We start from the raw sequence: 27,004 nt of genomic DNA, 5'->3' as shown, positions 1-27,004 counted from the left end.
GCAACAGTACCTCTATAGGAGTGCGGCACATGCAACAGTACCTCTATAGGAGTGCGGCACATGCAACAGTACCTCTATAGCAGTGCGGCACATGCAACAGTACCTCTATAGGAGTGCGGCACATGCAACAGTACCTCTATAGGAGTGCGGCACATGCAACAGTACCTCTATAGGAGTACGGCACATGCAACAGTACCTCTATAGGAGTGCGGCACATGCAACAGTACCTCTATAGCAGTGCGGCACATGCAACAGTACCTCTATAGGAGTGCGGCACATGCAACAGTACCTCTATAGGAGTACGGCACATGCAACAGTACCTCTATAGGAGTGCGGCACATGCAACAGTACCTCTATAGGAGTACGGCACATGCAACAGTACCTCTATAGGAGTACGGCACATGCAACAGTACCTCTATAGGAGTGCGGCACATGCAACAGTACCTCTATAGCAGTGCGGCACATGCAACAGTACCTCTATAGGAGTACGGCACATGCAACAGTACCTCTATAGGAGTACGGCACATGCAACAGTACCTCTATAGGAGTACGGCACATGCAACAGTACCTCTATAGCAGTGCTGCACATGCAACAGTACCTCTATAAGAGTACGGCACATGCAACAGTACCTCTATAGGAGTACGGCACATGCAACAGTACCTCTATAGCAGTGCGGCACATGCAACAGTACCTCTATAGGAGTACGGCACATGCAACAGTACCTCTATAGGAGTACGGCACATGCAACAGTACCTCTATAGGAGTACGGCACATGCAACAGTACCTCTATAGGAGTACGGCACATGCAACAGTACCTCTATAGCAGTGCGGCACATGCAACAGTACCTCTATAGGAGTACGGCACATGCAACAGTACCTCTATAGGAGTACGGCACATGCAACAGTACCTCTATAGGAGTACGGCACATGCAACAGTACCTCTATAGGAGTGCGGCACATGCAACAGTACCTCTATAGGAGTACGGCACATGCAACAGTACCTCTATAGGAGTACGGCACATGCAACAGTACCTCTATAGCAGTGCGGCACATGCAACAGTACCTCTATAGGAGTACGGCACATGCAACAGTACCTCTATAGGAGTACGGCACATGCAACAGTACCTCTATAGCAGTGCGGCACATGCAACAGTACCTCTATAGGAGTACGGCACATGCAACAGTACCTCTATAGGAGTACGGCACATGCAACAGTACCTCTATAGCAGGGCGGCACATGCAACATTACCTCTATAGGTGCAGCTTCCTGCATCAGGGGAGCCTCAACAAATTTCATCTTTGAGGAGGAGTGAGAGCCAGGCCTGGAGGGCTTTTATCGATTGTGTTTGCTCCCAGACCTCCCCTTCACCATATGCTTTTGGCAGGAAGATCTTGAGTCCAATGATGCTGGAGATCCAGGGGGCCTGGACCTACACATGCCTCTACTTTCCTGGGCCCTAGCTGTAGCGTCGGGGTAGTGCTATGGGGAAGGGTTTTCCGGACCATTCTGGCACCTGGCGGAGTATGAAAGAGGTACGACATCTGCAGGTAGAAGTATTCATTTAATGTACTTTTAAAAGGTAACTATCAAATGTAATTAACCACTACCTTGGTCCTGCTATTTCAACTTCCACTACTTTTGCAAGGTAAATGCTACATATACTTGTTTTGTCGAATACTGGTGAATTTGTTACTCAATGACAAATGAAATTATGTAAAGCAACTTTTAATATATTTACTATACCGTACAGAAAAAATATCTGATGTAATGTGACTGACTCCTCCTCAGCTACGTCAGCCTTTCAGGGGCACGGGGCTGTCAGGGCCTGTTGCCAACCTACCTCTGCACAACGATGTCTACCATTACTCACCAAGAGATGATTAGGGATGTGCAAAATTCACATAATTTGCTTTCGCATAATTACACAAAATGACGACAAAAATCACGCAGAATTATGTGTAATTACGTGAAATGCAAATCCGTAATTGTGTGCTACGTTTTTGCATGAGTCCTTGTGTCAATTTTTGGCACAAGGATGCATTAACCGAGATCACCTCACACAACAGCTGTGCTAGTATTTGGTTGTCCCTGTGTAGAGGTAAATGTTTACCAGAAATTTACGTGAATCTCGCGTAATTGGACAAGGTGATGTAATTTCAGTAATTTTTTAGAGTGTAGCACTACATTGCACGCATTACGCTGGTGTAATTTAGATTTCGTCTAGCGATGACCCAGTTTCCGTGTATAAACGTGTATCTTTATCTGCGATGTGGATGGAATTGGTGCAGAGTCGCACAAAAACGTAATTGAAATATCAGCAAAATTATCACGGTTATTTGACCCTTCTATAGCACATAAACAGTATGGCGTTAATTCACTTTTTAAGCAGTTTTCTCACCGGTGCTATAAGATGTGAGAAACCACAGACTCGCACCTCAGGGCAGAACCAGCAAAGGCAAGCAGACTTCTGTCAGGCGGGGAGAAAAATGATTTAAAACTCTGAACTGGTCATTCCTTAACTGGCCTCTCCTCTTTAAACACGTGCAGCTTGTCTCATTTAAATGAGAAATGAGCCTGCGCGCGCCCATTAAAGGTTGCCGCTCTCGCGCGCTCCCCGAAGGTGAATGAAGGATGGTCCCCTTCCCTCGCATCTCCGAGAGGCAGAGCCGGGCCCGCCTGGGCTCTGTTTAGTCAGCAGCCTCGGGAAGATACCCCCGGCGGACCCGGCCTCTCTGTGAGCCAACGCGAGTCAGAAAAGGCGCGAGAGTGATGTAGGATGGTAGAAGTGGAAGACGATGAACTCCTCACATGCAGAAAGTGGGTGGAAAGAGGTAAGATGTTTATTGTAAGTCCACGGCTGATCTGGATGGAAGTCAGACTGGCAATGCCCGTCAGGAATCCAGAACCCAATAACAAAGATTCTGTTTCCACAACAACATGGAATTACAAGCTTGAATATAAACAATGAGTAAGGGAAAGGAAATAAGAAACAACAAGCACAGCTACATACAATCATGAGAACAAAGTACTATACATACATACTACAAGTGGGTACGGAAGAAAACTGGCGCTGCAGCTTGAACAGGGTGCAATATACGGCCCACTGCATAACATAATTAACTCTCCAGGTGATTCATACGTCGTAAACAAGATGACTATAGGTAGGGTGACCAGATTTTGAGAACCAAAAACCGGGATATACCAGAAATAAAAGTAGGACTAAAACCTTTAGTCTTACTTCCATATCTGGCCTGCACCGTTTTGTTGCGAAGCCTTGAAAAAGAAAAAAAAAGAAAAGAATATATATATATATATATATACATACACACATACATACACACACGGTCGGCTTGTAAATGTATATATATATATATAAACACATGCGCACAGAGACACACAGGCATACATTTAAAAGGCTACATGTACTTACTATCCATGGCAGAACCTCCACCCTATGCACCCCGTTACCTCTTCTCCCCACCGTGTCTCCCCTCTGCTAGGAGCATGTAACCAAACTCCCCCTGTGCTGCCTGAAAGAAACAATAAATTGCTTATTTTTTTAGTCTTCTGAGTAGCCCGTGTAAGGAGACCATACCTTCCAATTCTCCTCACAATTGCAAATACCTGACCTTTGTCTCAAAAACCGGGACATTTATTTAAAATGAAGATATGTGTCGGGACACCTGGACAGTTCACCGAAAACTGGGACTGTCCGGGGAAAACCGGGACGTCTGGTCACCCTAAATATAGGGGCATGTCAGGTATGCACAAGGGTAACTAGCGGCACTCCCTAGAGCGCGGTGTGGTGCCCGCCCTCTTTCCAGAGAGTATCCCATTTCCGATTGGTGGAGAGGTCTGCCCTGAGCACAACAGCAGGTCAGGGGAGGCCGGATATGCACCCTGGGAAGGCCAGTGAACAGCGGGGGCTGCCACAGATATAAAGGGGCGGGGTGTGGGGGGGGAGGGGCCTGTCTTTGGCCGTCCAAACCCGCATGCGCACTTAGTGCACACAAGTCCTCTTCCGCCCCTCCCTGCACCTGCTGGCTGAGCCGGCAGCAGAAAAACAAAACACTATTCAAGTATCGTTTTATTTTTCTGCAGCTGGCTCTTAGCCAGTGGGGCGACGCTCCTCCGCCATTGCGGAAGAGCCGCTCCTGCCAGATAAATGCTTCTCTGCATATGGATGGTGTGCAGTTTTCTACCTCCGGCTTCCTGATAAAATGATGTCATATTAGGGAGGCAGAGGAAGATGGGCAGAATATTTTATTATGGGGGCAGGCCTTCTGCACTGTTCACCATCTAGACCAGCGGAGGAAAGCGGTCCCTTATTACTCGCCAATACTTAATAAAATTAGTTTCTCATGAGCATGTTTAGTGGGCGGACGCTACCACCATGCAGTGGACGTGGCAACAACCGCACATGTATAAGGTAATTAAGGCCATTCAGGGCTTTAAGTGGGAAGGGAAAAAAAAGGGGGGTCTCAAAAAAGGGTGTGCCCTAAGAAGCATATCTAGAAATCAGTTCAGAGAAGTGTGGCCCTGCAAAAAAGCTGTGGCTAAAAATAAGTAAACTAACTTCCTGTGCTTCCTTTATCATACAACCGGGCCAGGATTTCTCTGAGCTGTGAGTCTCACAGAACACCCACAACAAACAAAGCTATTGGTTCTGCCAATGCTTGTTGGCAGTATCAGATAAAAGGGTAACAACAATGTTTTTTTTAATGAATCATCAGAATTGAAAATGTTTTAATTCTGGAAATACGAGACTGTGAAGTAAGCATTGCTAAGGTCTCTGGAGAGGGCAGCACTCTCCAGAATGTCTCTGCCTTCACACCCCTCTCCTCTGCAGTCTCGCTTCTAGACTCCTATGGCCTTTTCTCTCCACTTCTCTCTGAAATCCTCCATCTGCATAGCTCACGCCCCATATCTTCCTTCTTCAGTACCCACCTTTCTCTCCCTCCTAAATGTATTAGCATCCCCTTTGCGTCACCATCGCCCCTACACACACCGCGTACCCACTCAGCTTTAAGCACTGCATTTCCTTTCACTTACGCTGGACAGTTGTGTACGTCCTTCACACACTTGCCATAGAATCCCAAGTGCATCGCCACGAGTGGCCCTTGTTCTGTTGAGAGGTCAAGGATTGGATGAGCATGTATCATGAATACCTTTATGGCCAACTAACAGGAACCCTAAGAAACCTGCACTGCCTTCTGTCTCAATGCCACAGCTCAGAACTTTGGTCTATTACAAACACCCACCCAAAGTCTCAATTACACAACACAAAGAGGCAACACAGTTTACACTATACAAGAATAATATTCTACAAAAACAAAAACAATGACAGAAACACATCATGGAGCAAAGCAAACACTCTTAGGGAATGCAAGATTAAGCAGAACCTGTGTAATGTAAACAGGAGATATATTGCTGACATAGAATACCTTATCAGTTTTTACCGTCACTTTTCTGAAATCGATCAGTGGTTTTCCCTGTAAAGCTAAGGACGTGAACATAGTGCCTAATAGGGACATGTTTCAAAATCAGGGCCTCATTTACTAGAAAATGTCGCAACTCGCTGCCGCGAGCAATTTTGCTGCGCTGAGCTGCATCATTTCCAGAATGCAGACATACACCATATTTGTAAGAATATGGCACATCCCTGTGTTTTCCTCTGTGCCGGCGCTAAATGCCTAGCGCTAAGCTAGTGCCTGCGTTGCAGGAAATTATTGTTTATGTGCAGGAAGGGACACCTTCCTGCACATAAACAATCAATAATGGCAATTTCCTAGTTCTATGTGTGCTGCACAATGCAGCACACATAGAAGTAGCAAATCGTCACTATTTAATAATTGTTTATGTGAAGGAACGGACACCTTCCTGCACATAAACAGTCATTAATGGCATTTTGCTCTTCCTATGTGCGCTGCATAATGCAGCTCACATAGGAAAAGCAAAAATGAGGAGAAATAAAAGTATTTCTCCTTATGGCGCCATGCTAACTCCTTGGGGTGGTGTTATTTTTTGGCGCTGCCTCAGTTCAACAAATCTTCGTAAATCTGGGCAGCTTCAAAAGCAATGAGTGTTGCAGTGGAATGCCCACAGAAACACCCAGTACATGCCATTCTGTTGCAGAGAACTGCGCTGAGGGAGCCCATAGTTACAAGATGGCGTTAAACCACAGAAAGCGGCTTAACGCCGCCTTGTAAACATGGAAAGGGGCACAGCGCCACCAGAGTGTCGCTAAAAGTGATGTTCCGGTGACGATAGGGACTTGCAAATAAGCCCCTCAGTTTTTAATTACTACCAAGTCTGAGACCCAGAGGGACCCTCCCCACTTAAAGCCCTGAGGCCATTACAATGGGAATCCTAATTTATGCAATTTTTCTGTCTAATTTTATTTTTACCCCATTGCAGATTACCACGCTCTGCAAAATCAGTCAGCTCTTTGGGGTCTTCGACTGTCAGCTACACCGGAAGGGCACTCAGAATACGCAACATTTGCAGCAGGACAGGTGACCTGCTCAGCGGAGTCAAAACTGGAGCTCACTTAGGGCCAGATGTAGTAAGCCTTTTGCGCCTCGCAAACTGCGAAAAACGCAGTTTGCGAGGTGCAAAAGGCCAAACGCGATGCACAACCGCAAATTGCGAGTCGGTACCGACTCGCAATTTGAGGCTGCGACTCCCAAATAGGAAGGGGTGTTCCCTTCCTATTTGCGACCGCATCGCCATGCTGAGTTGCTTTGGGACCGCGAATGCGGTCGCAAACCAACTCGCAGTTACCATCCACTTGAAGTGGATGGTAACTCATTCTCAAAAGGGAAGGGGTCCCCATGGGACCCCTTCCCCTTTGTGAATGCCAATAAAAATATTTTTTCAGAGCAGGCAGTGGTCCTACGGACCACTGCCTGCTCTGAAAAAACCAAAACCAAATGGTTTCGGTATTTTTCTTTTTGCAGCTCGTTTTCCTTTAAGGAAAACGGGCTGCAAAAAGAAGAAAAAAAACTGCTTTATTCAAAAAGCAGTCACGGACATGGAGGTCTGCTGTCTCCAGCAGGCCACCATCCCTGTGAGTGCCTAGACTCGCTATGGGGTCGCAAACTGCGACCCACCTCATTAGTATTAATGAGGTGGGTCTTTGCGACCCCATAGCGAGTCGCAGAAGGTGTCTGAGACACCTTTCTGCATTACGTATTGCGAGTTGCAAGTTGCGAGTCGCTATGACTCGCAAATTGCAAGTCACAATTTTCAACCTACCTACATCTGGCCCTAAGTGCCTGTACATCTCCACTGGCACTGCATGTTGGCAGGAAAGGAAGGGAAACCCTGTCATACTGCCAACCTCTAATCTGCTTGGCCGCGACTCAGTATTTTGAAATATGCACGTATGAATGGGGGATGGACAATGCAGTCGTGCCATGCTTCACTCTGAGTCATCGTCAAGCCTGGTGATGTTATCCCTGATGGGCCAACTTCAGAATAGCTCAAATCAGAAAAGCCGGACATGTAATGCACATTTCCAGCACCAGTGTAATTGAGCTAATCTATTAATGGGACCTGAGGCTCATAGAATATAACATCCAGGGGATGTTGTTATACTATGTAAGAACAAAGGGTTGCAAATCTAGTTAGTCACTATTTAATTACCGTTGTAATTCCACTCAGTTGCCTGCCTTTCCCTCCTGCGGCTTGCTGTGGAGTCAAGCACATTAATGACTCAACAAAACTGTAATCAAATATTACAGTGGAGTAGTGATGTAATTTACTTTTTGAAGATGAGTACTGATGTCACTATTCAACCGTAATAACACAGTTAAAGGCAGGAACTATAGTTACTACAGGCTTTTATGCATCATAATGACTGATGCTTCAAATCCTTTGCCTCAGACCTGTACCTTTTCTTCAACTGTCTGCACTCGCCCTAATCCTAACATTTACATTGTAGGTAACTCTAAAACTGTCCCAATTCCAATGACAGGTCAACCATAACAGTAATAATATGTCTAATCCGAGAGCTAGTGCTTACCAGTTCTCGTTTCTTTAAAATAATTTTACATTACCATTTATTTTACATATTTCTATTTAATTTAAATTAAGTTTAAAAATTATGAATTGCCAGCCCTGTACCCTAAATACATTTTTGTTTAAGTTTTTCTTTTTTAGTTTTATTCATTTAAATACAAATATTTTATATGATATGTTTTAAAGTATTTTAAATGCTACATGAGCTGTTATTAATGCGGTTAATAGAATTTAGTTTTCTTTTTTTAGTTATGTTCAAAATTATTAGGATGGCACTCGTTAACACTAAATTGATTTAAGTATTCATTTTTTCACTACATATGTTAAGTTACAAAATTGTAGTCAATGGTATAATGTTGATTTGTTTAACATTTAAATTAGTTAGATAATTGAAGTTCTCATTCACAGCTCATTTGAAAGTAATTTTAAAACGTATTATCCATTTAACTTTAAAACAGTTACTCTATTTCCATAATAATATTTTTAGGTTGAAGTAATAGGCTATAAGAACTTGAGTAAAAGTAACATATTCGAAATAACATACGTTTTCTCATCATTGGAATTTTAGCATAATGTCCTTACTACATCATATTATAAAATGTTTTTGTTTCTTTTGTTTCATTCGGAAATATTTCCACCATTCTGGCTATTGTTTTTCTCCTAGATTTCTATTGTTGTCATTAAACTGAAGATTGTTTGCCTTGGCTGTCTTTTTCTCTTTTGCATATTTTCAGTTATAGCTCTGTAGGTCTGATTTTTTAGGGTGTATTGTCTTGGAAAATCATCACAAAAGATACAGGGAAAGAAAAACACTGCCACTCAACCTGTTGCCACCCTGAGCCTCGTCCACATCTGTAATACAAATCATTGCGCAAGGGACAGGAGTTTCCCATTGCTGGTAAATTACTTACATGTTCCAGAAAGCATGGCCCTATCTCGCTGAGATGGGGCTCCTCGGTGTTGTACTGCTTTTCCAAGTCTCGGACGAAGCCCATCTGGAACCGGTAGATGTCTTCTATGTTGCCAAATATGACCTTCAGCTGCTCATCGCTGAACATGTCCCTCCGCTTCCGACACTGCTTTAGGTAACCCTGGAAGGAGAAGAAAGATGGAAGAGGGTGAGAGAAGGTCTCAACAGGACATCCAACCAGGAACAGTGCACACCTTCTCCGTCCGCATTCATTACAAGAAGTACTGCAAGAGCGTGTAGGATGCAACCACTGGTCATTGTGACGAGCACCCCTGTCCAAAGAATGAGCTTTGCGGATGTGGTACCTTCAGGCATTGTGGGTGGGAATTTGTGGTCTGCCTAGACTGACCACCTCCAATCTTTTTCTGGTTTTAGAGCCTCACTCTTGGAGGTCTGTGATTCAGCTGAGACAATCTGAGATACTTAGGTAAGAAATCTCAACCAAAGCAAAACCTGAAATACCAAAAAGGTGAAAATCTGATGCAGCACTGCTCTCGATGGAAGTAACTCACATTGACTGGGTGGCACCAACGAAACTGGGATAACGTTTTTCTATCACTATAGCTCTATCTCCCATGTAAGCGTTACAAAGAATATAACAGAAAACTATTTTACTGCCTTTCTTCTCCCTTTGCGCTACCTGCTAACTCCGCACCTACCTTTGGAGATCTCTGCTTTTTCCTTCTTCACAATCATACTTCTGCTCCACCTGACCCTTCTCAAACCCCTCCATCTTTATATATATTCCATCACTCTCGATCTCCCCCAATTCATACTTCCAGCCCTTCCTGCAGTTGTCACCAGGTATGCTACTATTCCTCCCCTTCCAGGAATCCCCGTGCCTGGCTCAATTCCCCCTCCAGGTCTCCCCGTGCATGCCTCCATTCTCCCCAGAAGTTCCAGTGCATGCCTCCATTCCCCCCCCAAGACTCCTCATGCATGCCTCCATTCCCCACTCAGGACTCCTGTGCATGTCTCCATTTTCCCTTCCAGGACTCCCCGTGCAAGCCTCCATTCCTCCTTCCAGGTCTCCCCATGCACACCTCTAATGCCTCTCCAGGAATCCACGTGCATGCCTCCATTCCACCCCTCCAGGACTCCCCGTCCAAACCTCCATTCCGCCCCTCCAGGACTCCCCGTGCAAACCTCCATTCCACCCCTCCAGGACTCCCTGTGCAAACCTCCATTCCACCCCTCCAGGACTCCCCGTCCAAACCTCCATTCCGCCCCTCCAGGACTCCCCGTGCAAACCTCCATTCCACCCCTACAGGACTCCCCGTCCAAACCTCCATTCCGCCCCTCCAGGACTCCCCGTGCATGCCTCCATTCCTCCTTCCAGGTCTCCCCATGCACACCTCTAATGCTTCTTCAGGACTCCCCGTGCAAGCCTCCATTCCGCCACTCCAGGACTTCCCATCAAAGCCTCCATTCCGTCCTTCCAGGACTCCCCGTGCATGCCTCCATTCCGCCCCTCCAGGACTCCCCGTGCATGCCTCCATTCCGCCCCTCCAGGACTCCCCGTGCATGCCTCCATTACCCCCCCAAGACTCCTCATGCATGCCTCCATTACCCACTCAGGACTCCTGTGCATGTCTCCATTTTCCATTCCAGGAGTCCCCGTGGAAGCCTCCATTCCTCCTTCCAGGTCTCCCCATGCACGCCTCTAATGCCTCTCCAGGAATCCACGTGCATGCCTCCATTCTGCCTTTCCAGGACTTCCCATCAAAGCCTCCATTCCACCCCTCCAGGACTCCCCGTCCAAACCTCCATTCCGCCCCTCCAGGACTCCCCGTGCAAGCCACCATTCCTCCTTCCAGGTCTCCCCATGCACGCCTCTAATGCCTCTCCAGGAATCCACGTGCATGCCTCCATTCTGCCTTTCCAGGACTTCCCATCAAAGCCTCCATTCCACACCTCCAGGACTCCCCGTCCAAACCTCCATTCCGCCCCTCCAGGACTCCCCGTGCAAGCCACCATTCCTCCTTCCAGGTCTCCCCATGCACGCCTCTATTGCCCCTCCAGGAATCCACGTGCATGCCTCCATTCTGCCTTTCCAGGACTCCCCATCAAAGCCTCCATTCCACCCCTCCAGGACTCCCCGTCCAAACCTCCATTCCGCCCCTCCAGGACTCCCCGTGCAAGCCACCATTCCTCCTTCCAGGTCTCCCCATGCACGCCTCTATTGCCCCTCCAGGAATCCACGTGCATGCCTCCATTCTGCCTTTCCAGGACTTCCCATCAAAGCCTCCATTACGCCCATCCAGGACTCCCCGTGCAAGCCACCATTCCTCCTTCCAGGTCTCCCCATGCACGCCTCTATTGCCCCTCCAGGAATCCACGTGCATGCCTCCATTCTGCCTTTCCAGGACTTCCCATCAAAGCCTCCATTCCACCCCTCCAGGACTCCCCGTCCAAACCTCCATTCCGCCCCTCCAGGACTCCCCGTGCAAGCCTCCATTCCTCCTTCCAGGTCTCCCCATGCACGCCTCTATTGCCCCTCCAGGAATCCACGTGCATGCCTCCATTCTGCCTTTCCAGGACTTCCCATCAAAGCCTCCATTACGCCCATCCAGGACTCCCCGTCCAAGCCTCCAGGACTCTACATGCCTCCATTCCTCCCTGCAGGTCTCTCCCAGCATGCCTCCATTCCACCCCATCCAGCGTTCCACTTCTGCTTCCCATTCTAGCCATTCCAGCCCTCCAACCCATACTTCAATTCATCCATCTCTAACTCTCCCCATCTGTACCCTCAGCTCGTTCCATCCATATCCAGTGCTTAATTTGTAAATAAAAATGTGCCGGTGCACAAAGCTCTCCTATGAAAACACGCGGCTGCTGCAACTAAATGTGGAGCATGGCATACTGAGGCAGTGTAATCCTGAAGTCATCTCGGGCCTCTTTAATCCATTTACAGCCACTCCCTGTCCCTTCACCTCACTCTTGCAGCTTTCTGCTTTCTCCCTTTGTGAAGCTTTTTAATTTTTCTCTCCCCCAGTCTTTCCCATGTGAGGCATTTGCTCGCAGTAAATGCTTGAAGCAGAAGAATAAGTAACGGCCCTCGAAAATGTGTGCTGCCCCGCACTGAAAACCACTGACTCAAATTAAGCACTGGTATTACCATCTCCACCCCCCAGCTCTCCCCATGCCTGATTCCTTCACGGGAGTAGCTTGGTCAGTAAGACTGCCGGTGCAAGTTCAGATTCTCCGAGAAACATGTTAATCATTATAGGCGATGCAGTACATGAGGGGGTGCAAGGGCCAGACGAAAAGAAAAGGAGTGAGGTTGTGAGGGGTACTTAAAACACAATATCCTGTAAAATACCAATGTTTTAAGACCTTCAAAACAGAGGTGAGAGTGCGGGAATCTATTTTTGTCTGAGTGAGTACTTCAAAATTCCAGGTGAAATGCAACCGACGCCTCGCCGTACCCGACTGATTGCTCCTGTACCCAACGATTCATTAAATAATCCATTTATTAGAGGGGTGTAACACACCCTCTCTAGATAAGTCCTTGGCTTCCTCCCTCCCCCCCCAGCTCTCCCAGTCCATACTTGCATTCATCCTCATTTATAAATCAATTCTTCCAGATTCCCCCAATATCTGCCCTGTCTCTCCATCTTCTCTCCATCCATTCCTCATTCACACTTCCATTCTTCCCCCTCCCCCTCTCCCGGTCTTTACTTCCTTCAGCGCACCCTCTCTCCCTAGCGTTACTTTCCCTCCTCATTCTCCAGCTCCCCTTCGACCTCCTCTGTCTTTATTCTTGGTCCCCCCCCCCCTCCCACTGTCCCCAGCTGTGTACCCATCTTTCATCATCACTGCTGTGAGTCTCCTCCCACCTGCCACATCTTACAAGGATTGAAGGGAGGAGGGTGAAATGGAAGTAAACGCCCCCTACCCCTGGAGCCACCCTCGCCCCACCCCTTCCACCCTTACCCCATCACTACAGGGGCTCTGGAGAGGGATGAAAACTGCCAGACTATGCACCACAAAGCATAAAAGAACTACAAAAAAATCACAATTACTGTACCCATAATAATATTCAAGGACTGAATTTGTTCACATGCCCTATTTATTTAATCATGTGTTCTTTCTGCCTGAGGGCCAAAAGGAGAAAAGAGCTTTCCGTCCAGTACCCCAAGCCCTGTTTCCTTTTTTGTATAAATCTCCACCTTTTGGACAAAATTAACCTGTAAATAAAATTAAGGACCACGTTTGTGCATTTCCTAGGTCACGGTTCCAGGGCTAGGTGGCATGAAGGGTGAGAGCTGGGCATTACAGGTATTCTTCAATGTGGTCCTAAAAAAATGGGGAGTAAATGGTCAAGCCTATCAGATAAGCGATAAAAAAATCAAAATACAAGTGGCCGTTCTGTTATAGTTCCTCGAAAAAGCAGAAAATAATATTGATCCCTGTATCAAGGCAATTGAATACAAAAATGTCTGCACATTCCTTTTCTAACTAATATATTTTCAAAATGTTTTAAATTGGAGTGCTGGAAAAACCCTGTATTCAAGAGGATCAGAAATGAGGGTTGTGGGAATACAAATGTGCCTGCTCAGCTCTCTACCCAGGGGCACTGAGGCTTACTGGGTAGCTGGTCGAGGCTGCCTACAGGCATCCATGCACCTTGCGTGTGATTGCGGTCACCAGGCAGTGGAGATGTGCCTAAGGTCAGTGAGGAAAGACAATCTGTTCCAGCCTCAGAGAGGGATATGGAACCCTGGAATGACATGATGCCAACAGGGACTAAACACCGAAAAAAACAGCCAGCAATCAGCGCGTTGGAAGCTAGACCCCAGTGGCTTAGCACCATCATCTCTAACTGGGGTGGGTACGCAGCATGGCCTGTCCAGGGCATTTGTCTCTCCCTTCCAGATCCCTCAACTTCTGCACCAAAACGTTTTGCACTTTAAATGTTGATGATTAATCAATTTTCACCTCTCGTTGGTCAGTCGCGGAATTAGGGACCAACCAAAAGGACAGACAGTGTTATGTCTTCCACACAATTTCAATATCCCGCAAGCAGTAGAACGTAGTAGGGGTGTTCCACCCACCATTACTCCAGAGTAAATGAGTTTGGATGCCTGTAGCATGGAATAAGAAATGGAATCCTTTAGGTACAGGTAACTCTGGACGGACTCTGACTAGCCCAGTTAGAGTCTTAATTAAGAAATCAAACTTATGGCTAGATGTTAAACAGAAACAACAGGATAATAGATATTTTGTGCCACCTAGAATTGACAGGTTTATCTTAGGTGTGTCTGACAATATTTCATCTACACTTTTACATAAAATTAACACTTCAACAAAATGGGTGAATTCTTAGAGGAAGTCCACTTTGCTCACGGCATGGCCAGAAAGTACACCCAGTAGTCGGACAAGCCACTAAACAGTCTGGAAATATTAAACATTGGTCCGCTACATAAGCTTGTCCTCCAAGATCCCTATGTGGCTGCTGGGAGAAGGGAGGGCGCTGTAAGTAGCTTACTCAGTGGAGCGCTTTGGCCACGGTCCAGCCTTTGGATAGCTCTGGGCCATAGTGTGAGACACAGAGGCTCTCTGGGCTTCCATTACATGTTTCTGGCTTCATTTCATAGCACACTCTGACATATGCTGCTGCGGCCATCACCGTGGTGTCGGCATCACCAGGGAGCCGTTTGTTACCCGCTGATGGGCGCCCAACAGATGAACCTTATTGTAATTAGAGCGAGAGTACTCCAAAGGACCGCAGTGCTGGAGGATACTGAGGCGGTCCAGACCAATAAAGGAGTCTTGTCCTCTGCAGCCAGATATCCATCAATGGATGCTTCCATCAGAAGCACTCACTAGCCAATGAGAGAAGGAATCAGTGTACCACCTCCTGGCGCATTACCATGGACATCCTGGATCAAGCTAAGTTAATAGTTAACTAACTTAGCTCAATATCCGAATTATAAAGACAAAAAATAATGGAATATTGAAACATTGGTTACCTTAACATAAAACAGCATTAAGCTTGCGTTATAATTAACAGATAACATGTAAGAGGAAAATTTAACAACAACACAATACAGGATCATAAAACACTGACAACTGAAAAATAAAAAAACTGATATCTACTGAAATTGTGTTTTTAGTAGTGTTTATTTTTTATTCATACAGAAAACGCGTTGCTTTACAATGCCGTTTATTAGCAAGAGTTTACTCATAGAAGAGCTGAGTCACAAAGAAAGATTTGAAAGTTAGAAATGCGCGTTTTTTTCCTTTTCCTTCCTACGATTTGTGTACATTTCGATCTTTTAGGGGACCCATTGCGATGCCCCGGAATATTAATTCAAATTTTTGAAAATTGCAGAGTTTCCTGTGTACTCCCACTAAGTCACACCCACTCTAGAAAACTGTCTTTGAGCAGAAAATCTGCAAGAATATTTGCGTTCGAATTTATTATTTTTTTTGTTTTTTTCTCATCATGGAAAACCATTTTGAAAAAGGATTTTGGATTTCTGACCATAACTTCAGCTTTTGTGCACCTAAGTGACATGTGCCAGAGTGAGAAAGTACTGAGATAAGCTGGAGAAATGGCTTGTGAAATAAGATATCAAAGGCTTTTTTCTCACGATTATTAAGTTGATTTAAAATTACGCTATTATTTCTCTTTCTTCCATTTTTAAATGGAGCATAAACTATTTTAATAAATGATATATTAAAGTTCATCATCGTCTTTATTGAAGAATCTTTAATTTTCAATTCCAAACAATTTTTTTTATCACTTCGTTTTTAAATCATGTTTCTCGACCGGAATATTTTAAGATAGATCCATTGCCAAAGTAGAAGTTTTGCAGCAATGACTAGAGCAAGACCCTACCTAAATAGTTATTTCAGGAACCAGCTGTGGCAGAGGTTTTTGATATTGGACTACATCTGATGAAACAAAGTGAGCAAAATTCTACTGGATCAAAACAGATGCTAACAGAATCGATCAGACACCACTAGTTACAAGACTCAGTTCCTGTATTTAACTGGAATCAACTATAAAGCCCTCCATAACTGCTAAAAAACGGACAAGCTGAATCTGTTTCCAGGACAACCACTTAAAAAAGGCTTGCTGGAGTTTTGATAGTTAATGGAGGGACACAGGACATTCTGGTTAAGGCAGCATCCTGATAAATAATAGAGAGGCCTTTGGTGGCGTGGCAAAACCTTAGGAGTTGAGCTGAGGAAAGGAAACTCTCCAAACCATTCATCAAAGAAGGCTGTGGACCAATGTATAAATGGCTGGCCACTGGAGCCATCTTAGACTCTGGCCACTGGAGCCATCTTAGACTCTGGCCTTGGTAGCCAGGGTCTGATAGGAGGTTTTGAACCCTGTCTGGTTTGTTGGTTTTCAATTGCACAGCAACGGTGTGACCATCAGTTGCAATAAAGGCAATTATAGGCCTGAGGCGTTGACTGAGATTGCACCTTCTACTCACTTCTCTATGTTTTTTACGGGCGAGGGCAAAGCGCTCTGTTCCGTATTGTTATCTCTCTTTGGGCTTCAAACCATGACCATGTCACGTCAGTGTCTTTCATTGGTTCGTGGGCTTGTCTTTTAAAAGCTGCTTGCTTTCGTTAGTGGAAGGCATGCATACGTCATGCCTTTTCCGGTGGTTAGCCCTACTCGAGCGCAACGACCAATTATTGAAAACATATGAGGCTCGCTGTTTTCCATCCGGTTTGTGGACTACTTTTTCTCTTTTTTTGCAGCGCAATCTGTCTTGGCAGAAGTCGAGCGCTTTGCATGACATTGACCCTGTTACATAGTTAATTGCACTTTTGCAGGTTACGTAGATAATTGCACTTTTGCCGATAGGTTTCACTACAAGTGAACTGTTATTTCCGCTTGTGTGTCTGTTTTGCACTGATGGCTGCCTTCAGCTCGTTTATGTGAAAATTTTACTTTTCAGTTTATACGGCAAGAAAAGTCCTGTTAGTCATGTGAAACTGTTTAATTTTCATTTTCAATTTATGTGGAAAGAAAAGTCCCCTTAGGAGTTTACAGTGCTTATTGCTTGAGCTCAAGCAAACGCGGGACCGTTTGCATTGCAAAGGCATGTTTATCCTGGATATAGTCCATAAGATGGTGGTTTTTAATGAGCTGAAGTGGTACTGGGAAGGAGCTGGATTATATATCATAACTAACGCTGGCGTTAGGGTGGGTGATGAACCATATCATTCATTTGCGACCCGCTATCAGTTTACATAGAATTCTATTGATTGACTAAATGTCTTTGAAGAAACACTGATGGAAGAGGGATTTTGATGGTATTGTTTAGATTCCTTTATGCCTTGAATTATTCATCTTTGATAGGTTTAACCACTGGTAGCAAGGTCCCCACTGTTAATTACCACAAGACGTTTTTTTAATTTAGTTTAATTAAAATAAATTAGCTCCACAGCTGATTCTGACAAATGAATAGGGCTAGAGAGTAAAACTTTGCAGATGCTTTTCTCTGAGGGTCAGGCTATGAAGCTGAGTCTATCCTTATATGTTGGGGAGATGCTGTTTATGATTCGTCTTTGATTTGGGAAATCAGAAGCTTTTGAGAGGACTGACCGCGCGATTCCACTGTGAGGCAAGATGGATCTCACTGGATATGGTAAAGTGGCTGTAGAGCCTAGAGTCACTCTTATACTTTTTTAGTTCCTTCAAAAAGGACCATCCAGTGGTCAAATGTGTACTCACTCCTTTGAGCATTTTCATGGGTATGTGATCTCCTTCCTATTGGCGTGTGTGTCAGGCTGCTACCAGGAAACACTCAAACTCATGGTCTGTAGTGGGCATGATAAACAAATCTGATTTTAATTCTAGGGCAACCAAAGGATGTCACTCAAACGCATGGTCTGGTGTGCTGTTGACAAACAGATCGATATTTGATTCGGGGCAGCCATTCATGTGCCAATGATACGCAGTCTCTGTTCCATTGCAAGGCCACTATGGGATGTCATCTGAATGCAAGGTCTGTCACACTGATAACATGCAAGCCTCTCTTTCATTCTAAGGTGAGCAGGGATTGTCACTCCAACACAAGGTCTAATTTCTAATTTTCTAATTTAATTCTCATTACAGTGTGCCCCAAAGAGTGCTTGATGAGGAAAAGGGCCACGTGGCTGGAAGACAACTGAAATAGGGCAGCTACGAAGAGAATTTTAATCAGTTTGCTGTAAGTCAGCCTGACTCCAATGGAATGTGTAGTACACCTGCAGAACATTGCTGTGCTAACAGCTCTAGGAGGGTCCAGGATTGCTGCGCTTGCAGCATTGGATCCTGTGCAGGCAGGCTGTCACCATGGTCACACCACCAAGTCAGTTTCTGCAACTTTCAACAGACCTGATGGTGGCAGTGGACTGGTCCTTATTTTCTGATGCTTTCCGAAGCCTTTGTCATGGCATGACATCATATCTTTTTGGATCATCTCCCTACTCTAGGACCAGGAACTTCTACTGCTGGCATCCTTCCCTCAAGGCTGCTACCAGACAGCTATGGGGTCCATGTCTCTCACTATGCCTCTTTTAAAAGACAAGTGTAGAGAGCCTCAGGGATCATTCCATAGCCCCACACTACTTAATGTTTATGCAACCTCAGTTATCTCACCCATTCTTTTATTTTCTCCACTCTGCACATATGTGGAGGATTCTTGGCTTGTCATGTGCCTGACTGTTTAGTGCTCAAAGTGTGTCTCAGGCAAACTTCCAAAATTGTCTTAAGTGACTGACCAGCTGGATGGCCTTGAATTCTCTCAGGCACAATGCTAATAAGACCAAGGTACTCTTTGCTCACAACCCTGCGGTGCTTGGTCGGATTCTTAGTGGCCCGATGGTAAGAGTGTCGACGCAGCGCACCAGGCATCAACAGACAAGACTGGCTTCAGCACTAACAATATTGTTTATTAGGAGCCAGAGATTTGTAAATCTTCCCTATCGTGTCTTTGAATCACCATAAAACTGACATTAAAGCAGCAGTCGCTTTGTCTTTGGACTATGAAAACCTCAGTGGCCTTTGGACTCATGGAGTGCATGTTGGCCAATCTTCAACTCTTCAAAGGTGTGGTGGCCCGCATCCGCTGGTGCAAGGTGAGCTATAAGAATTACAATACTACGAATAGTAATGTGAGTAAATACTCTTGTGGTAATGTTCATATATGAAACAATAGTGTATTTTTCAAGCAGTGGGGTGTGCTTGATTTACTTTTAGGGCCCTGGAATTATTACACAGTGCCGGAATTAACACTTCCAAGCTGCCTATGTTTATATATTTTATTTTTTTTGTTCTCATGGCCCCAGTGACCGTTGGGTGCCTTTTTGTTATGTCAGGCGTTAGTCAAGATCTTTTGTTTTTAATATATATATATATATATATCTCCAAAGTGTATATAAATATACACTATACTGCAGTGTTCAACAAGCACAGGGTCAGTCCACGTCTGCCATAGGTTTACCAGAATGTGAGCGATGACATTCTGCCCTAGCACAATGTGTACATTTGTATACTAAGTAGTCCCCCTCAATGCCAGACATTATAGGGACAACGTATGCTTTCACAAAATGTACATTTTGGCTTTTAGACAATGTTTGGTTGCATCATACAATGCATGTCTTCATACAAAAACAATCACAAACTAATTATTGGTAAAGCCAAAACTTCAGTGGCAACCCCAGACCTACTGGCTTTGCCGGTACTTATTTTAATGAAGCTGCAGCTATAGGAAGACACAGATTAGGACATATGAAATACTGACAAGCAAAAGGCACATCAGGATGCCCACAATATCTGCGAGTTAAAATGGTGGCAAAAGCTGATCTGATTTTAACCTCTCAGTTTATAAGAATTTATACTCAAAAACTGATGCGAGGAGTAATGCTACCGATCAAGTTGTATTGATCAGGTCAACCCACTGGAGACACCGCCCAATTTACACAAAAACTACAACATTTAAGGAATAAACATAAACTTATGGTTTGGATAAAGTTACATCTTTTTGGGATTAACAATTACCATAAAAGTCACATACTGAATTTAAAACAAACGTAGATCTCTGTGCTAAAGACTGGGAGAGCTGCTGCTTGCCAGAGAGTAAAGGTGCAAACTAACCTTGGTTCAATGCACCTAGAAAATACTTTCCAATATCCTTAGGTAGTAAAGCACTTGTACCAGTAATAATACAAATTTGGCTAGGAAGAAAATATTGAAATTTTGATGAATGCCCCACGATGTTAGTGGTTTTCATCACTTTCCAAATGGCCTCCCCTCCTGACCTCTCCTGGTAACACACACCCTCACCTCAAACTCTAAACCTATAGCTGTGTAAAATCTAACAATCTGCGGTCTTTTCGTTTTTATTACTAGCATCTGCCAGGGAAACTGTTGGCAGATCAGTATTCTGCTTATTTTATTTTGATTCATTCAAGGTTCTTTTAATGCACCAGGATCCTTCGTTTGCACTGGCAGCTAAGAGTTTTTGTGCATACAGTGAAGGTTACAAGGGCAGAAAGTTTTTTTTTTTTTAGTCAGGTCTTCGAAAGATCACTGTTCATTTTAACTTTTATTTTTCTGTTTTTAAAGAAAAATGTTCGTATGTTCATAACTCGGATTTAAATTTACTTTTTAAGCATTCTACAAAAATATTTGAAGGGGGTTTGATGTTATCCTACCACTAGCATAAATCAAGACTTGTTTACGCTCAACTAGTTTTGCGTTTCCGCTTATCAAGGAGTGAATAACTACATTTGTTCCTTATTGATCGGTGCTTTTCTCAGTTTCCTTGTTTGGGTGTATGTCTCGGTGTGAGACTTTATTAAAAATTTGTCCCTGTGCTTCACATTTCCTTCTTTTCAGCCGATGGAGCGAATTCATTGAGCGACACATTACGCTAGATCCGCTAGGCCGCAAGCAGGAAATGGAAGGACGCTGAATTGCTGTTTTCCAGTAAATTTAATTTGGCTGCATACAACAATGTCAGCCTTGCTATATTCATTCCGCGGAGTCCTTCCACAGATTCGAAGCGGTGTTGGGCAGATGATGGAATAGTACACTGATTGGACGGCTGGAAAATCCCGCAAACCCGCTCATGAGTCTTTTCTGAGTAATCCGTGCTGTATGGTGCGGGACCCAAAGATCCGGATACTTCTCTAAGCCTGTAGATCATTCCCACTAATGTAAAGGACCCTTCCATTCAAACAGTTCCAACATTTGATGCCATGTAAATTTGACATCATGTCTCAACAGCAATCTGAGATTTCCAATCAAGTTTTGTTGGGAATACATTTATATCACGGTGCATTGGGCTACAAGCCTATAAGACAGCATTGCCAATTATACCAATTCTGATGTTTTTTCCCCCAAGCCCAAGTCATACGTGTACTGGAATAAGGAATTTCAATGCTCCTGGTAATATAGTATTTTGGCATTGAAGAGCTCATTTCCCCTCAAAAAGGCCCTTTTGGGGGACTTTTCTAGCATTTGGCTGTTGCTTCACATTATGGAAGTACTAACTGAGAAAAAAGTGAATTGTACTCTCATGTGGAGTGCACATGATTCCTAAATGAAAGAAGGCCTTAGAGAGCCATGTTTTACATGTGCCTTTTGTGCATGGCTCATGCACACATTAGACACATGCCACCGGTTTTGGTAATAATATACGCCAAGATGCCCCAAGGGATGTAGGCGTGGGTTACACATTGTTATCTGATATAATTAGGTGGGTAAAGTGGGGGACCCCTTCCCGTTTGCGAATGAGTTACCATCCACTTCAAGTGGATGGTAACTGTGAGATGATTTGCGACCGCTTTCGCGGTCACAAATCAACTCTACATCGCGGTGCGACTTGCAAATAGGAAGGGAACACCCCTTCCTATCTGCGAGTCGGAAACACATTTTGCGAGTCGGTGCCGACTCGCAAAATGTGTTTCTGCATCGCGTGAGGCCTTTTGCGCCTCGCAAACGACGTTTTTCACCATATGCGAGGCGCAAAAGGCTACTTACATGTGGCCCTTAGCTCCTGAGTGGGAAACCCAGGTGGTTTAATGAGCCAGAATCTGTTCAGATCAGGTGAGCTCTACCTGACTTCGGGTAAAGGGAACAGCAGTCATGATCCGATAATACACACCATAGTCTGAGACCCTTATTTAGCAAGGTTGTTTGTTTCTGGTGTGCGGCAGAGGTGTATGTCTGTCACAGGGTACTAAAGAGTGCAGAGGAAGCTAACCTCTTAAAACTAAGTAGAGTTCCCTATGAGCACTGCCGCATGATACTAAGAAATGCTTTAACCTTTTGGATCAAACCTTCATCAAAAGATACATTCTGAGTCTTCAACGCTCATCCAAAATACGCGATTTCATTAATTTGGTAAAGGAGTTCTTGATATCCTATATATCTGTATGTGGATTCAATTGAGTTTCCAAGCAGGAATTGGAATTGCACATGGATTTTCAGCACTTCTGGCAAAATGTTATTTTGCCTCTGAGCACTACCAATATTCTGTTTAAAATTCCCATTTACCTCGCCTCACAGGATCTTTACATTGTCTGCAGTCCAGGGAGGGTGAAAGCAAGGTATCTGTGATGGGTGGTCCAACTGAAGCTACAGAATAACTACTTTTTGGGTTTGTGTTGAAAATTGGGTTACTGGTTGTTCTGAATATTCCATACAATCGTTATGTATGTCTATCATCCAATTTATAAGGTGACATGCTGCAGAAAATGTGTATTTGCCACTCAATGAGATAGTTACTGTTCAGTTCAATAAAAGTGGTAGGACACAGTGTGTCACACCACCTATTCAGTTTTCAAGCAGTAATGGCAGAGGGATTTTCAGCACATATGGCAAAATTTCATTTTGCCTCCGAGCACTCCCCAGATATGTTCTAAAAGCCCACTTGCCTCCCCTCACAGAATCCCTGTAGCTGTCTCCAGAGAGGGTGAAAGCTTGGTATCCGGGATGGATGGTCCCACTGAAGTCAGTGAAGAAGAGTTACTTTTTGGACCCCATTAAGGGAGGTGTGACCACCATTAAAGAAAATGGGAACATTTGGCATGTTCGGAAAGTGAAAACATCTCCAAGGAAGTGGCATACTCCAAATGAAGGTGAGTTGAGGGCTGAATGAGAAAAGATCCTTCTCTCAATAGCTCACAAGCTCACACTACAATGATATTGCAATATATTTTAGTTATTAGTCTGTGTAATAACCATAGAACGCTCTTTAGTTGGTTTACAAAGTTGTAAAATAAATGAAAGATAAACCAAAAATTATTTTCTTGACAATATTTGGAGAAATCTGACTCTATAACGAGACTTTGACATTGTCAACGAGAGCTTGAAATGGGACCCAATTCTTTTAGAGAACACAACTGAACGAAGTACCAAGGCATGTAAATTTGAGGCTTGCATTCTCAGGTACTAGAAATGTATTATTCTGTTATTTGTTAACACGCCGCCTGTGCTGACCATGCCTTTGCTGACCTCTGTGTGCCCCTAGCTGTAGTGGACCACCCAGCCACTACTGACACTGCCATGACGTAACAAGCCACCCCTGGGCCGGGCGTGGCCGAAGGGATAAATAAAGTAGAGGCGAGCGCATGGTCATTCTCGTAACGTATTTGCTGCTGCCATTTGTTAAGCTGTTAGTACGAGGTGCTAAGGATGTGGCCTGGCACAGGCTGGCAACATCATACTGACGATAAGGCCAGTGCCCGGACCCGTGCCGCTTACTGACGGCCAGGGACAGACTGGCCATTACGAGCATCAGGCAATGGAAGGGTGGGGGGGCCAGTTTTGTTACTGGGGTGCCGGTTTTGCACCCGTGCTGCAATATAGGCCCCCAGTAACATAAACAGCAAGCTGCCAAACTGGCAGGTTTTCAGCCTCCATGCGGCGGCTCAATCAATCTGTTTTTGTAGAGCACAACTGCTCACCCATGCGGGTCTCAAGGCGCTGGGGGAGAAGGCAGGGAGCCTCATCTGAAGAGCCACGTCTTGAGGTTCTTCCTGAAGATAGTGAGCGATGGGCTTTGTCTGAGGTGCGTGGGTTGGTTGTTCCAGCTCTTTGCTGGTCTGACAAAATTGCCTGGGCTGCTTTGGGTTCCCAGTCCAGCCCCGCTGACCTCCTTGTTGCAGTGTCTGGGGGCAGGTGTTAATATGCCACAGGGGTGGGTGGCAGCCCTATCTGGCTTTCTGAGCGATTGCCCCGTGGGTGCTCCCGAAATCGAGTTTCCTCTCTCAGCAGCTGTGATCACTGGAACACCGACACCTGCTGGGCAGAGTCCAACACCATGGACGGTATCGTGGTCCTACTCCAGTGGAGTGTGGGGCGTGGAGCTTTTCTTCCAACCCTTCTGTGCAGCCAATGAGGGCCATTCGACAGCAAATGTCCTAATATCAGAGACTTTCACAGCTACACCTCTCAAAGAAAGCAATGAACAATATGAAAAAAAGAGAGAGAAGAGGAACAAACAGATGGGTGGGAGAGCTGGTCTCAGGCAGTAATTCAGAGAGCTGACTGAGGGGGGAAAGAACAAGGCTGCTTCATGTTTTGGGCCTGGTGAGGCAGCAGGAAAAGGTCTGGAGGTGAAGACTGCGACGGCCCAGCCGGCTCCCACCAAAAGAGGGATCGAAGCCTGTGAGAGTATGCAACAGGCGGATACAGTATTAGTGACATCACGGTGGATGACCTACAACCCTAAACACATCAACAACCACTTTCACCAATGAGGGCCAGTGCTCACATGTCCATGACTGCACTGCCCCCATTTATTGAGCTTGTCGACCCTGCAAGCTCAGAGAAGCCCAACAACTACTTCCAGGTGACCCGCAAGACCAACAGGTTGGTCAAGTAATCCCTCCTGCTCCAGTATAGGGGTGAAGAAGTGCACAATCTGATCATCAATCTGCCGGGGGCAGATGCAGAAGATGACTACGATGCTGCATTCCCTGCACTAGACACCCATTTTGACCATCAAATAAACCCTGACCTTGAATGGTTTAAAATCTGTTCAAGCCAAAAAGGAGGACAAGGCCATGCAAGGCTTTCACAAGAGACTAGGAGCCCTGGCTAGCACCATCATCGACAGCAATCAGGACAAGGAAGTGCGAGCCCAACTGATTCAAGGCTGCTGCTCTTCAGTCTTGCGCAGATTGATCCTTCACCCGCCAGGCATCAAGCTGGAGGACATCCTAATATCAGCACAGTCCAATAAACTCTCAAGTAGAAGAGCGGAGGAAACGGACATGGCCCTTGGCAAAAGTAGGGCCCACTCGATGATCCCAAGCCAGTCCGAGGGAAGGAAGAAGTTATGAACATGTGAGAATAATGCATACATCGGCTATCAGGCCCATACCAGCAGAACAGAGTAAATGCTTTAGCTCCTCACACACCATATGCATTCCCTGCCCAAGCCCACTCATGTTCCTGGTGCAGGAAACTGAATCACTTAGCCCGCGTCTACCGCAGCAGCGAGCGTGGCTGGAGAACACAGCTCTGGTCAAGTGGAGGTCTGATGCTCCAATGTCTCATGCTTGTGGATGATCCATTGGAGAATCCAGTATCTGTCCCAGAGGGGCGATCATAGCGACCAATAGTCAAGACAATGAAGTATTCATGATCACATTCACTGTTCAATGGGGCAAAGAAGGGCATTCACCAACCATGTTCTCATTATGGGTCGGAGAGACAGCTGTGCAGACCCTCATAGATATGGGGTCATCTGTCAATGTGATGGTCATTAACCAATATCAAGCCCTTCGACCGAGGGTGTCCCTCAAGCACACACACAACAACATGTAGGAAACCCCTGGAGCTGGCAGCAGTCATAGAAGTGGAAGTGGAAGTGATGTACGGAGACCCCACCCGATATGTGTGCATCCACATCACGAGAGAAAGTGCAGGCTTGCTGTTAGGGTGACACATAGCAGAGGATCTAGGGGTGGTCTTCTTCGCAAAGCACATTCACAATATCCAGGCCAATGGCCTGCTGAAAGACTTTTTGGAACTATTCAAGTGCTTGGGTTTCTGAAGAACAAAACAATCAAGCTGCACATCAATGCAGCAATGCCAGCCACCGCACACAGACACCGGCGTGTGCTGTTACATCTCTGTCTATTGGCAGGGGAGGAACTCCACAGGAGCAGCAAGGGGTCATCAAGAAGGTGTCCAGTCTAACCCTGTGTCGCCCATGGTCATTGCCCCTAAACCCAAGCAGCTTGGAGCCATCTGACTATGTGTGGACATGAGCCTCCTCAATGGGGCTATCAAGCAGGAGCTTGCACCTGAAGCCTACCATGGCCATCATTATAGCGGACCTCAATGGGGCCCATTGGTTCTCAAAGCTGGATCTCAATGCTGGGTATCACAAGTTGGAAATCGACTCTGGCCGCAGATACATAACCACATTCTCTACACACCAAGGACTATGGCGCGACAAGGGCTTTAGCTTCGGCATAACCTCCGTGGCCAAAGTTTTTCAGGATGTTATTGAAAGAGGTTTTGTCAGGGATGGATGGCATCCTGAACATCAGAGATGCTGTATTGATATACTCTATGACACTGGAGGAACACTGCAGCAGGCTCCGAGCCACCCTCATGAGGTTGATTGACAATGGACTAACTCTGCTCTCCCGCAAGTGTTCACTCTTTGAGACCAACATGGAATTCTTCGGATTTGTGTTCTCCAAAGGTGGACAAATTATAGAGTTGAAGAAAGCCAAAGCCATCCAGACTGCACCTCCCCCTCAGAACGCAATGGAAGTGAGGACCTTCTTGAGAACTGTCTTTAACTTGGTGGTCATATCTGGGCTCACCACTTTCTCAGAGTTTTTCAGGGCCCTCACAAAAACAGTTTTGCCATGGAACTGGGACAGCGCACCAAGACTACCTTCTGAGACATCAAAAGGACCCTACTCCAGGATGCCACCATGGCATACTTCGGCCTGCAGCGCCAGATGGACCATAACTGTGGGGTTGGGAGAGGTACTAATCCAGGAAAGAAGTCATGGAGAT

At 45.5% G+C, this 27,004-nt stretch overlaps 1 protein-coding gene across 4 annotated transcripts in view; it reads right to left on the bottom strand.

Moving 5' to 3' along the window:
• The window catches only part of ARHGEF9 (Cdc42 guanine nucleotide exchange factor 9), a 902,972-nt gene that overhangs the window by 131,928 nt on the left and 744,040 nt on the right, over positions 1–27,004 (bottom strand). For all 4 annotated transcript variants that reach the window (XM_069210611.1, XM_069210616.1, XM_069210633.1 and 1 more), the window contains one exon: positions 8,936–9,115. In XM_069210611.1, the coding sequence (XP_069066712.1) occupies positions 8,936–9,115 (180 nt within the window). The remainder of the gene's footprint in view (positions 1–8,935; positions 9,116–27,004) is intronic.

This window comes from Pleurodeles waltl, chromosome 2_1, assembly GCF_031143425.1.
Source record: "Pleurodeles waltl isolate 20211129_DDA chromosome 2_1, aPleWal1.hap1.20221129, whole genome shotgun sequence".
NCBI classification, from domain to species: domain Eukaryota; kingdom Metazoa; phylum Chordata; class Amphibia; order Caudata; family Salamandridae; genus Pleurodeles; species Pleurodeles waltl.
This window is presented reverse-complemented; position numbering and strand designations above follow the sequence as displayed.